This window comes from Vanessa cardui, chromosome 8 (genome assembly GCF_905220365.1).
Source record: "Vanessa cardui chromosome 8, ilVanCard2.1, whole genome shotgun sequence".
Lineage (NCBI taxonomy): Eukaryota > Metazoa > Arthropoda > Insecta > Lepidoptera > Nymphalidae > Vanessa > Vanessa cardui.
Window position 1 is genome coordinate 139989 of NC_061130.1, and position 13066 is coordinate 153054.

At 34.5% G+C, this 13066-nt stretch overlaps 1 protein-coding gene across 4 annotated transcripts in view; it reads right to left on the minus strand.

Moving 5' to 3' along the window:
• Nucleotides 1-13066, minus strand: part of LOC124531925 (1-phosphatidylinositol 4,5-bisphosphate phosphodiesterase classes I and II) — an 89633-nt gene that overhangs the window by 55633 nt on the left and 20934 nt on the right. For all 4 annotated transcript variants that reach the window (XM_047106495.1, XM_047106496.1, XM_047106497.1 and 1 more), the window contains exon 4: nt 4349-4482. In XM_047106495.1, coding sequence (XP_046962451.1) covers nt 4349-4482 — 134 coding nt within the window. The remainder of the gene's footprint in view (nt 1-4348; nt 4483-13066) is intronic.

The following is a 13066-nucleotide window of genomic DNA, read 5'->3' on the forward strand; positions in this document are numbered from 1 at the left end:
CGTCGAATCTAAGAGATTCAGGTGGCCCCAATAAAATTATACAAGATAAATAAATATACAGTATAGATCGATTATAGCAAATATTGGTATAAAACGAACGTGAGTCGGCGAGCGAGGCCATTATGTCGTGCGTGCAAATACGCGAAAAGTTGCCTGTTAATATTTACTCTTGTATTGTCATGTATATGTGCATATATTACATCGACTTATCTAAATATATATAACTCGAAGGTGACTGACATAGCGATCTATCAACGCCCAAACCACTGGACGGATCGGGCTGTAATTTGGCATGCAGTTAGATGTTATGGCGTAGGCATCCGCGTAGAAAGGATTTTGATAAATTCTCCCCCTAAGGGAATAAAATAGGGGACGAAAGTTTGTATAAATTTTCTACTGAAAATACAAATTGAACTTGAACTGAAATTAAAGATTGGAGCTGCTATGATCCCTTATTTTATCCCCCAATATATCCCAATTATACATATATATAAATAAGATACTCGAAGAAAGGACATCGGTTAATTTTTTGCCAAAAACATGACAACCAAAAGTCTAAAACGCGATAGAGGCCGCGGGCGTATAATTATACAACGACTAGTACGTTGTATAATTATACAAATTTTAACGTGTTCTTTCAAAACTGCCGATTAATAAATTTATATTATTTTCTAACAGTAAGTTACATTGTCAATTACAGAGTAATGTTCGTTGCTGTCCAAAGAGAAAATATTGTTTTCTTTAACGCACTGTCTACGGCAGGAATGTCTACGGTACTATCTATATTAAAAATGTTTAACCTCACTCCATGTTTGTTCTCACTAAAAACGACTAATTCTTTAATGTTGTTAGTTTAAACCAGTTAAACTATTATCAGCAACACTCGCAGCAATAGCGATGTATCGAAACGAATTGATTACATCTTTAATGTAATCAAACCGTTGAAATAAAGAACAGTAATAAAACGTATATTGATAATAATTTAAAACAGTCTTTAAACAAGCTCCCTGTGAAAAAATCTATTTGAAAATAATAGTTACGTGTGATGGGTATTAGCATATCAAACGGAGCGACAGCACTGAGAGAGTTGCAGCATCCCGTTTAACGCGAGTGAATGTTTCTTCGTTTATATCAAACACACATGGAATTTCAATCATTGGAATCAGAAACGTAAACCTTTGTAACTCTTTTCTTTTACAATTGTTGTTGTTACTCACTTGAAGCTTTCAGATATACTATCAATTTACACCACAATGTACTACATATGAGCCGAGATGGCCCAGCGGTTAGAACGCGTACATCTTAACCGATGATTGCGGGATCAAACCTAGGCATGCACCATTGAATATTTATGTACCTACTTAATTTGTGTTTAATTTTATCTCGTGCTCGACAGTGAAAAAAAACATCGTAAGGAAACCTGTATTTTCATAGATATTATGACACATTCCGGCAACCCACATTGGAACAGCTTGGTAGAATGTGTTCCAAACCTTCTCCTCAAAGGGAGAGGAGGCCTTAGCCCAGCAGTGGGAAATTTAAAGGCATATGCACACGATAAAAATCGTTATTAAAATAAAAATATACTTTATTAAAAAATGTCTCTTGCGAGCACTTTTGGGTGGTCTTATTACATAATTAAATTAAAGTTAAAGTCACCGCAGCGCGCCGCGGGCGGCGTCTTATTATGCAGCCTTCGGAAACAAAGGGGATATCTAGAGCAAAGACTTTAAGAACGCATTTAAACAAACGAACAAGCTCTTCAGTTTTATCATACCACTATAGCTACACGTTATCCAGCGGGAAAGTTTAAAGTGTACACAGAAGTATGCCTGTTGCGCTCCTCACAGACCGCGGGGAAGTTTCGCATTAGGATATTACATTTCCAACTAGATTATCTAAGTGTAAGTAAATGTGGGGCGAGCAGTGCGCGCTGTTTGTGTGCTCCTGAGGTCTGTTTGCCGCAAACTACAAATCTAACCTAGTTTTAATATATTACTAGATGTCACTCGCGGCTTCTCCCGCTTTTTATTTAGTGCTCTGACTGCGAAAGACAAACAGACAGACTGATATAATAACTGTTTATATATGCATTTATAATATTAGTAGAGATGTTATTGAAACACAACGAGTGATCAAATACAAATACCTTTATCGTACTATACTTCACTCTTGCCCTTCACTTGGTGGTAGAGCTTTGTGCAAGCCTGCCTGGATTGGTACCACCCACGCATCAGTTATAAGGGTGAATGAGCCAGTGTAACTACAGGCACAAGGGACATAAAATCTTAGTTCCCAAGGTTGGTGGTACATTGACGATGAAAGTAATAGTTAATATTTGTTACATCGTCACTGTCTATGAGTGATGGTAACCACTTACCATCAGGTGGCCCATATTCTTGTCCGCCAACCTATTCCATAAAAAAAACGTTATACTACGAGCACGAGCTTCAAACATACACAACTTATGTATAATAACGTTGTATTAAAAAACGATTCAAAACAATATCAAACACATGAGGATGGCGAAATGTTTCACGACAGTACAAAATGTATGGATGTTTTCATACGGATAACTTTAATTACAAACCTAGTTGTGGCACGCGGTTGCATCTCACTTAATGTTTTGATACAAGTCTATTCGTCCGCGTCGTAAAATAGATTCGTAAGTTAATTAGAGAAATAAAAGTACAATATATAAGGGAATCACGTTCAGTTTAATGATTAAATTACTAAAACATAAGAAAGAGCTCTCTATCCATACGCCGCCGCTCCCGCGTCGAGAGTCGTCCTCGCGTAACGCACTTGCCTACACTTTGCCAGATTAGTCGATGTTTATGGTCACTGCTCCACCCCTTAAGGTCGAGGCGTGAAGTTATATGGCCCGTAACCTGTCTCAATAAACAGACCATCCTACGCAAAAACATTTTTTTAAAATCGGACAGCTAGTAACTGAAATTAATGCGATTAATCTCAATATTTTTTAACTCTTTTAAGACTTCGACTGCATAATATAAAAAAGTAAAAAAAAAAAAAACATTTCAAAACAAAAGTTTACAGAATATCAAAAATATGTGACCTAAAAAAAATATAGTATTCATATCATTCCACGATGAGGAAATGCATATGTTGTACATATTCGGGAAGACATCGGGATGGCTGAACCACTGTAGATGCAGGAAAACGGTTTTCAAAGACTAGCTACTAATTTGAAGATTATGGATTTGTATTTTTCCAATAACTAGACCGATGAACTTGCATATTCTTAATATGTGTTTATAATTTTCGGCCCCGGTAGTAAAGGAAAATATCGGAAATTTGTTAAGTCTCTACCATCCCCTTAAAAAAGGAGAGAAGGCCTTAGCCCAGCGTTGGGACATTTAAAGGCTTATAACTAAGAAAAACTAATTCAGCAATATCTTTTAAAACCTAAGTCTTAGTAAATCAAATGAAGTTGTTACTAAAGATAATGTGTGGTTATTATTCATTCTAGTACAAAATGCAAGATATGTTTAATATTTAAGTCGTTTATTTTCTAACTCAAGGAACAATTTATCAACTACGAGTTAACATCTGTTTTTCGAACTATGAAGATATTCTCAGTTTCATTACGGAACATCCATTTCATTACATGTTAACTGGCGGACAAAAACCTATTACTTTATTACTACTACTACTACTACTACTATTTAGGTATATTGAATGTGACTGTCTAGAAATTACTTTGATGAAACCGAATTCGAAACATGAACTCGCTCGCGGGTGCAATCTATTCCCTCAATCTTTGTTTATATGTAGATTTAAAGTTTTGTCTATTCACTTGGGACGCTTTCATACTGTGGTACATGGCTTACAAAGTCATTTAAACATGGCTAAAAAAAAAAGAAAAACCTAATCTATATCGATCGTTGTGGTGGAACCTTATTGGCGCAAGAACGATAAATTTGGACCGCCTTCAGTATGTTTCTAAAAATTGTTTGAGTGAGTTATTGTCACAATTATTTCGAAGAATTATTATAAGCTGTGATGTCAGCTTAAAACAATTCTTCTAGTGTTAGGTTAGGTTAGGTTAGGGGGGGCAAATCGGACGGAAATGACGTAGCCGAATATGACGTACAACAAGATCTGCATATATACTGAAACATATATGTATATATATTGTTCGTTAATGATCATTAAAACCTATATAACCTATATATCTATCGGTTGATATAATTAATTTCGATCACAGGCTTTTAATTTTTTGGATTCCGTCGATTCTCCCTTTTATCTGTAATTCTAGTTGTATGTTTATATGTAAATTTGTAAAAATAAAATAACTTAATAAAAAAAATATTGTAATACTCACTTCTTCACTAGTATTTTCCCGGATTTGTCTGCTTTGAGGACGATCTTCGTGTGCAGCTTTTCTAGAAACTTTATCGTGGGATTGTTGTACTGATTCAGATTGTACGCCAGCGTGAAGAGCTCCTCAGTCCACATCTGCGGACAAACGACATCGTATGTTAGGTTACTCATCTGTTTGAGTAAAGCCTATTGGACCACCCCGTCTAACTCCATCATCACCACGTCGTCATAATATAGCTCGTTCTTTGGTCGATTGACGATGCTCAACAACGACGACGAAGTTAAACAACTTGACATATTTATCCCTCTTGGGTGGAAGTGTTTCTACTGACTGTATGACGTATTTACATTAAAATTATATGTAGTAGTATTTTAATCGTTTTTACATTTACATAATTAAATTGTTTTTTTATTACTTTAAAATTAATCCTTATCAAGCATTTGTCATATGAATCGCTGATCATACTTTAACTTTAAAAAATTGTGATGATAGGGTGGCAGGCGAACCTACCCAGGCGAGCTCGCACAATGAACTATAAATATAAAAAAATATATTGGTTCTTTTGGAAAAAGGCTGCCCGGCGCGGCGGTTCCGTTTGACAATCCAAACGTGGACGCTACAGCGAGATCCAATTACTAGATTTTGCTCCATAAAATACATCGGAATATTCGGACGTTATCGAAGAACATGTGTGCGGCCATTAATTGTACATTAAACTGATCATTAAAATTTTACATAAAACTGTAAAATTTCCGTTCATTAAAATACTACTGATAAACAAAATTAGTGAATAAACAAAAATATAAATGGGTATCAATTCAATACTAGCATCTTTCAATTGAGCGATTGAAAATGTTTAAGAGCTGAGATGGCCCAGTGGTTAGAACGCGTGCATCTTAACCGATGATTGCGGGTTCAAACCCCGGCAAGCACCACTATATATATGTGCTTAATTTGTGGTTATAATTCATCTCGTGCTCGGCGTTGAAGGAAAACATCGTGAGGAAACCTGCATGTGTCTAATTTCATCGAAATTCTGCCACATGTGCATTCCACCAACCCGCATTGGAACAGCGTGGTAGAATATGTTCCAAACCCTCTCCTCAATGGAAGAGGAAGCCTTATCTCAGCAGTGGGAAATTTACAGGCTGTTACTTTACTTTTTACTTACTCAAACGTTTAAGAGAATTCGCTTTTTAAATTGAAATTATTCTTATTTTTCTTATCTTTGATATTAGAATCCTTTAAAACGATGGCAAGGATTGTTTTACGACAATCTGAGCGATTATGAACTGATGACTCATATGATACATTTCTAATCGAACCCTCATGTACTGCGTAAACCTTTATCCTGTGGAGAGTTAAGACACCTAAATTTCACCTGCGCGCTACTCGCCCGCCCTCTCATAAAGTACAAATACACTATTTATTATTATTATAAAATTAGTCGCACAAACATTACTTTCATATTAATTGATATAGATATCAGTGAATGTTACGAGGACTCATTGCTTTTCATTTTTAGTAGTATAGGATCGATATGTTTTCTATATATCTTTTAAAAAAAAGAAATCTCATGATTATGATGATTCCATCTAAAACTACCGGCGGTCTGTTTCACAGACTTTTTATTGTTGCGTATTTTTATAAGAAAATATGCCGTAAAATAATTCTTAGAATTAGATATATGTGATTTGTGTAAGTAATATAACTGAAAAAGTTTTACAAAAAAACAGGCCCTAGACTATGTGTAAATATAATTATCCAGTCTGTATCTCAATATCCATACTAATAACAATATTTCGCGTACAAACAAAAGCAGATTCGGTAGCTTCGTATTTTTTATCGAGTAAGTTTCATTCTTATCAAATTGCAAACATGGCCGCTAATCTGGCAGACGAAATGGCAAATAGGGGTCACGTGTCACATGAATTTCATGTAATCCATACTCTCGTGGAGCGAAACATTGAAACCAAGTAACAAATATTGAAATCAAATATTATAATAACTGGGAACGATGCCAATTTAAGGCGCCTAAAGAGTCGCCTAACAATGTGAAGGTCGCAGGTTCGACCTTATGGACTATTGGCGACTTGGAAACAAGAGCACTCTGCTCTAATAGCCTAACGCGACTTTGCACGTAATTAGAATGAATATTAAAATATTAGTCATTGCTTAAAAACAGTCATTGCTGGTATTCGTATAAGAAAAATGGCATATGGAATAAGCAAGGTGCTATTAATCTAGAAACAACTTAGATGTAACATCGGAAAATTCAATAAAACCGAGTACTGTCGATTTATACACATAATAGAAATAGCTCCCTATCGCGCCATTTGACGCTTTTCGTCGATATAGATTCTCGCGTCAGTTTAACAAGAGAAAGCAAGTGTCAAGTTGATGATTATATAAGGTCACGTGATATTACAAGTTATTATGTTTATGTAAAGATCAAATACACATAAGAAATAAATATTGATAATTTAGGATGGTGTACTTAATTCGGATGTGATAGGTTTTACGAATTTTCCGATGCTACATCTAAGTTCTGTCGTAGTATACTTAGGCATACTGTATTTCTTATTCATCGACTATGAGTATAAATTACGCATTAATGACGAAATTAAATCAAAAGCAGTACAAACAAAAGTCGCTTCACGGCAACCGGAAGTCAACGCAAATCGAGCTATTACCTCTAGCGGTAGTCTCGTAAATCATCAGACCTCTGTAGAATATGAAGCCATTTATGAAACCTTTTCTTGTTCGTCTGATTTACTGAAGTTAATATGGATTAAATGAGCTTATATGAAGAAGCTTTTAGGGATTATTTTAATATTACAAAATAGAGAGCTTTTAATTCACTTTTCAGTGTAAAATAAAATTCTATACGTCATAATGTGTACATTCCTTTCGTAAAAACTAAGTTTAAAGAACTTTTTTTACTCAAACAAATTATGGTGTTTTGCCTTTTAAATGTACTTTTTGTTTGATTGTTTGAAATGTAATAGAGTGCAAGTGCGTTATGCACGTACTCATGTCTTATAGATTGTCTTTATAATAGATTGTATATCTTGTGAGGATGGCTTGTCTTAGTGATTAGCGTCTAATTTCGACTGAGTCAGTCAGTCACTAATACAAGCCATCTGCACATCATATACTTACTAATATTATAAATGTGAAAGTAACTCTGTCTGGCCGTTCGTCACTCTTTCACGACCAAGCCACTAAACCGAATTTGATGAAAATTGGTATGAAGCAAACTTGAACTGCAAGAAAGGACAAAGACTACTCTTTTGCCTGACACATGAAAACCGACAACCGAAAACGCGAGCGAAGCCACGGGCGACTACTAGTCTATAATAAACAAGTGCGTGCGTACGTTCATAACATAGAGACTCGTATCGACAGACTCGGATTTTACAGGAAAACCCAGCACTGTTTTATGAATCGAGATCTACAGATCACGTGCTACACACTGGACCAAAAACATTGTATATATATTATGGCATCATAACCCAGGCAAGCACTACTGAATATTGTGTTGTATTTATAATTCATCTTGTGCTCAGTGGTGAAGGAAAACATCGTGAAAAATTCTGCCACATGTGTATCCCAATAACTCGCATTGGAACAGTGTGGTGGAATATATTCCAAACTTTCTACTCCAAGGGAGAGGAGGCCTTAGCTAAGCTGTGGGAAATATACAGGCTGTTGTTGTTGTTGTGGACTATTGTAGAAAAATAGTCCGATAAAATTTAAATTTTTGACGCTACTACGTAACAGTGTTTCGTTGCCCAACGACCACAACGCATGTCGTATCATGTTTTCTTACCAACTAATGTTTATAAAAGAAGACGCTGATAAACACGACAATCAATTCGAGAGATTAAATAAAAAGCAATGCACCCCAATCCGAATTTATCAATTAAGCAAACAATACCTTTTCTCCTTAAATTGATATAAAATATAGTCAAGAGAGTTCTGTATAACAATAGAACAGCCGCGGGGGAAGTTTGATGGCAAACTTTTCAATATCCATCGACCGCATTCGAGAAATACTTATAATGACTTTAACACCGAGTCCTTACGTCGAGTAGCTTGCTGTCTGCGGATACATTCTCTATTGACTGATCGAGACAATGGGAATAACAAAACACGTCTTCTAATTAATCTTTAAAATCGAACTTAGTTACAAACGGGTCAAATGTAAAGACCAGCGGCCGTTATACTTTAAATATAATATTAAAAACATTTACTTTATACCGAGAAAACAAACTTATAGGTACCATGTTTGTATTCATATTCCACCAAGCTGTTCCAATTTGGTTTGGTGGAATATATATGTGGCAGCGTTTCTATGAAATTATACACATGCAGGTTTCCTCACGATGTTTTCCTTTATCGCTGAGCACGAGATGAATTATAAACACAAATTAAGCACATGAATATTCGCTTGCTTGGTCTTGAACCCGTGATCATCGATTAGGATACACGCGTTCTAACCAATGGGCCATCTCGGCTCATGAACATCATTCTATTTAATTATTATAAGACACAATAGTTCGTTAAATGTATTTTGTCCCTACAATTAGAAACGCGATCGATTCAACAAATTGTTCTAAGAACCTCTTTTGAAACTTTTACTTGTATCTTTTATGTAGATATTACTGTTAACTTCTATATGTATTTTTTATTTGAAGCTTAGTTAGCTCAGAGCACTGTGATTATGTCCTAAGCTTTCTAATTATCTAAAAATTAAGCATTTTCTATCTTCAATTATAGGGTTGAACATTTTTTTAAATTAAATTAAATGGGACCATTTAAAGTCATAATATATCTATGTCTATCTAATGCATAAAAATCGGTTCGGATTAACGTAATACAAGAACATAGCTAAAAGATGCTAATAATGCTTGTTTCAAGTAGGTTGAAAAGGGTGATTTACTTAACACTATCGTAATAATTATCGAGACGAGTGAAATCGAGCTGAGGCAAAATCATAATTTCTTATGCAATAGTATAAGTATTGATATAATAATTAATATTATTAAATCCAATTGAACGAGCAAAATGTAAATGATGTCATCGATCCGCAGGACTCTAAGCTGGAATCGACTTGGAGTAATGGTCGACTTATAAAACTACTTTGTGGAGTCCATATCGGAAAACCCGAAGGATTTGATCGATTCGAACTGTTGAACGTTTCAAAGCCGTTCAAACTCAGTCGTGAATGAATGAATCGTTAACTTATAAGTATTTAATATTTAGAATATTTAAATGCAAATATCGACTGACTTCGCAATCACGAGACATCAACGACATTAATAAATAAGGATTGAATTAAGAGATTAACAAAAATATTATTGATTATGTTTAGATATTTGTATGTATTATTAATAGTTTACATTAAAGATACAGTCTCTAGTTTGGACAGAGTGGCTTAGCTATACATATAATAAAATGTTTTACTCAATCCATACAAACACAAAAAAAAAAAACATTTATTTAAATTTTTGTATGTCTATTTGTCTGTTTGTTTGTTCCGGCTAATCTCTGGTACGGCTGGACCGATTTTGGACTTTCACTGGCAGATAACTGTTATAATAAGGAGTACCTTAGGCTAAAATAATATTTTTTTGTTAAATTCAAACGCGTTAAAGGTTACATACAATCCGTTTAAATGTAGAAGCCACTACAGCATCCACACTGAGCATCAGAATAATACGCTTTTAGAATTTCCTCACATTTTGCTTGCTGCTTTATCATTCCCTTTTATTTACTGAGAATTTCAATTCATAAATACAAGTTTTATACGACAAAGGATCTTGAAACTTTATTTCGCCTCGGAATGTAGTTCTTATTTTTCAATTATCTAATGGCTGCAACTTCAAGCGATGAATTATTGAAGTAGTCGAGTGCGACTCCCGCCTCCGTGGCGTGGCGTCGGAGGTCGGCTCGATCAAATTCTGATTACTAGTTTCCATAACATTTCCCCATCGACTGGTACATTAAGGCACATTTAACGAGCAACGAGGCCTTGTTACAATTGTATGTATAATGGTGTATATAACGAGGCGCGACGCAGCACCGAGGGATTATCCTGCGATGGAAAGGCGGACGGTATTCTAAGCCGTTCATTAAACTTCCATCTCCGTTCGTTAAATTATGTACAGAGTCGAACCTTTAGGAACTACGGAAACTAAGATTATAAAAGCTAAAGAAATATCTTGTTCAGCGATACATGGCTCTGCGTTCTACATTCGTTCGTCCTAGGACGCGAGAAATTGCGTTTAAAAATGTCACTTTAGATAGCGGTAGGGTGCACATCGCTCGATGCCTCTACCCTCTACCGAAACGTAACATTTGATGCCAAAATTAATTAATGTGACGCGCGCGGTGAAATATAACGTAGTGTGTAACGAATATGAGATAAATGTAATAAATTAGGGTAAGCCACACTCTCTTCTCGAAACGACGCGTTTTGCAAATCCAGGCTTAATACGCGATAATTACGAAAAATATGCTTCGGGAGGATTTTCAAATCAAATTGGATAATTTTTTAAGCTCCATACACCATCTATAGACATTATACAATTTTATTTAAAGCAGTATTTTAATTTATAAATCTTTTAAATTGACTACGTTGTAGTCAATTTACAACGGCTTACTAAAACACAAGTTTAATGAAAAACTATATATAATCGCAAATATTAATATAGTTATTAGAAATAAAACTTATACGCCGGGTCGAGGTAATACATATACATATGTGCAATGTACATCAACGAAAAAGGTTCTATGTCAGCTCAAAGTTATGATAGTTGAATTTGATACAGTCAAACGGACTACACGAAAAGCTGCCCCCGTTCTTTAATCCGCCCAGTCTCATTATGCACTCTAATAAACAAAGGCTGTTCATGTACAGATTTGTATACTACAGGCTATCCTGCTTATTTGGGCAGTCTTGGACATACGCAACCATCACTGGAATTCCAGAGAACATTCTATATTATTATATATTATTACAGAGAGTTTGAACTTAATAACAAACCCTGAAATCAAATCTAAGTACACTTTATTCAAGTAGGCTTTTACAAGCACTTTTGAATCGTTATTTAACAATTAAGTGAAGCTACCACCGGTTCAAGAAGAACCCAAAACTACAAGAAAGATTCAGTAATGTATTTCAGAAAAGTTGTGCATTTTAAAAGCTTATTCTTTCGCAATAAAAAATGCTTCAGTTTACACTGATACTGATAACCAACTATGGTCACAGAAGTTCCTCAATCGAATTGTAAATGCACTTGACCACGTCAAGTCTTAATGTCAGTCTACGAATGAGCTCGTTGAATCGTTTAAGGTTGACATTACGGACGAATACACCAAAATTCTCAGAGCGGTTTAACAAAATGATCACTACATAGTATAAAACAAAGTCGCTTTCCCTGTCCCTATGTCCACCATTTGTAAGCTTAAATCTTTTAACTACGCAACAGATTTTAATGCTGTTTTTTAATAGATAGTGTGATTCCAGAGGTAGGTTTTTGTATAAAGGGTTTATTTATTTATTTATTTGTAACAAAATTAGGGTTATTGGTAACTCGACATATATCCGTTAGGCGGTGATAGGGGTGACTATTTGCAATAACTTCAACCCCCATATGCATAATCCAAAAGTGAACCATTTTTGAGTTATCACGTTTTTTAATTTTTTTCAAAATCTGTCAAAAATGCAACTTCAAGAATTTATTTAAAAAAATGTATCAATTAATTTTTTTTTTCTTACGTTTTATTAAAACGATTAAACACTGGATATTTGTCAATATTTAAACAATAATTATCGATCCAAATTTAAAAATGCGAGACGGAAAACGAATTTATTTCAACATTTTTTTGCCTTTTTTTTCCTCAAAAATGCCTTAAAAACTAAATAAATTATTATGGAACTTGACCTGCAGATTATTTTAAAAACATAACGGTTAAATTATTGCAAATAGTCACCCCTATCACCTTCTAACGGATATACGTCGAGTTACCAATAACCCTGTATAAAATACATGGACAATAAAGTAAAGAAACACTAATCATTTTAGAAATTTCCACTGTGATGTCATATCGTTCCCAGCGACCCGCCCCGTGCGTTTAATATAAAATTAAGTCCAGTGATTTCTGTGATCGTAACAGAATATACTTTTAAATGTCTTGAATTAATGAATAAAATATAGGTATGTGTCTCCCATAATTAATTCCATCTAAATCATGCAAGTAAATATAAATCGACTTTCTCTCTTTGTACTGAAAAACTTATCAAATCGAAACTTGTGACACGTTATAAAACTTATCTTCACGAAATTTTTAATGAAATATTAACAAATTTTGTTTGTTTTATTTAGAATTCGCGAGTTTTTGCGTCAAATAACATTAATAAGACATCGTGGCAGCAATTAACCTGACAACTTTTAGTAGCAATTAATTTTATCTAAATTATAAAAAGATTGGCAATGATACCTCAAACGTCGAAAAAAGCTTGTACTCACTGTTGATTACATGAGTTTAAATTTTAATTAAAGAATTTTTACATCAAACTTATATATTAACATTTAATTACTTCTTTGATGTATAAATCATCCGCAACACAACTTTAAAAATTGGTATCGTGATGCAAATTACTTTCGTTGCTTTTTGTTTACATTTAACCAATTGACAATGAACAAATGG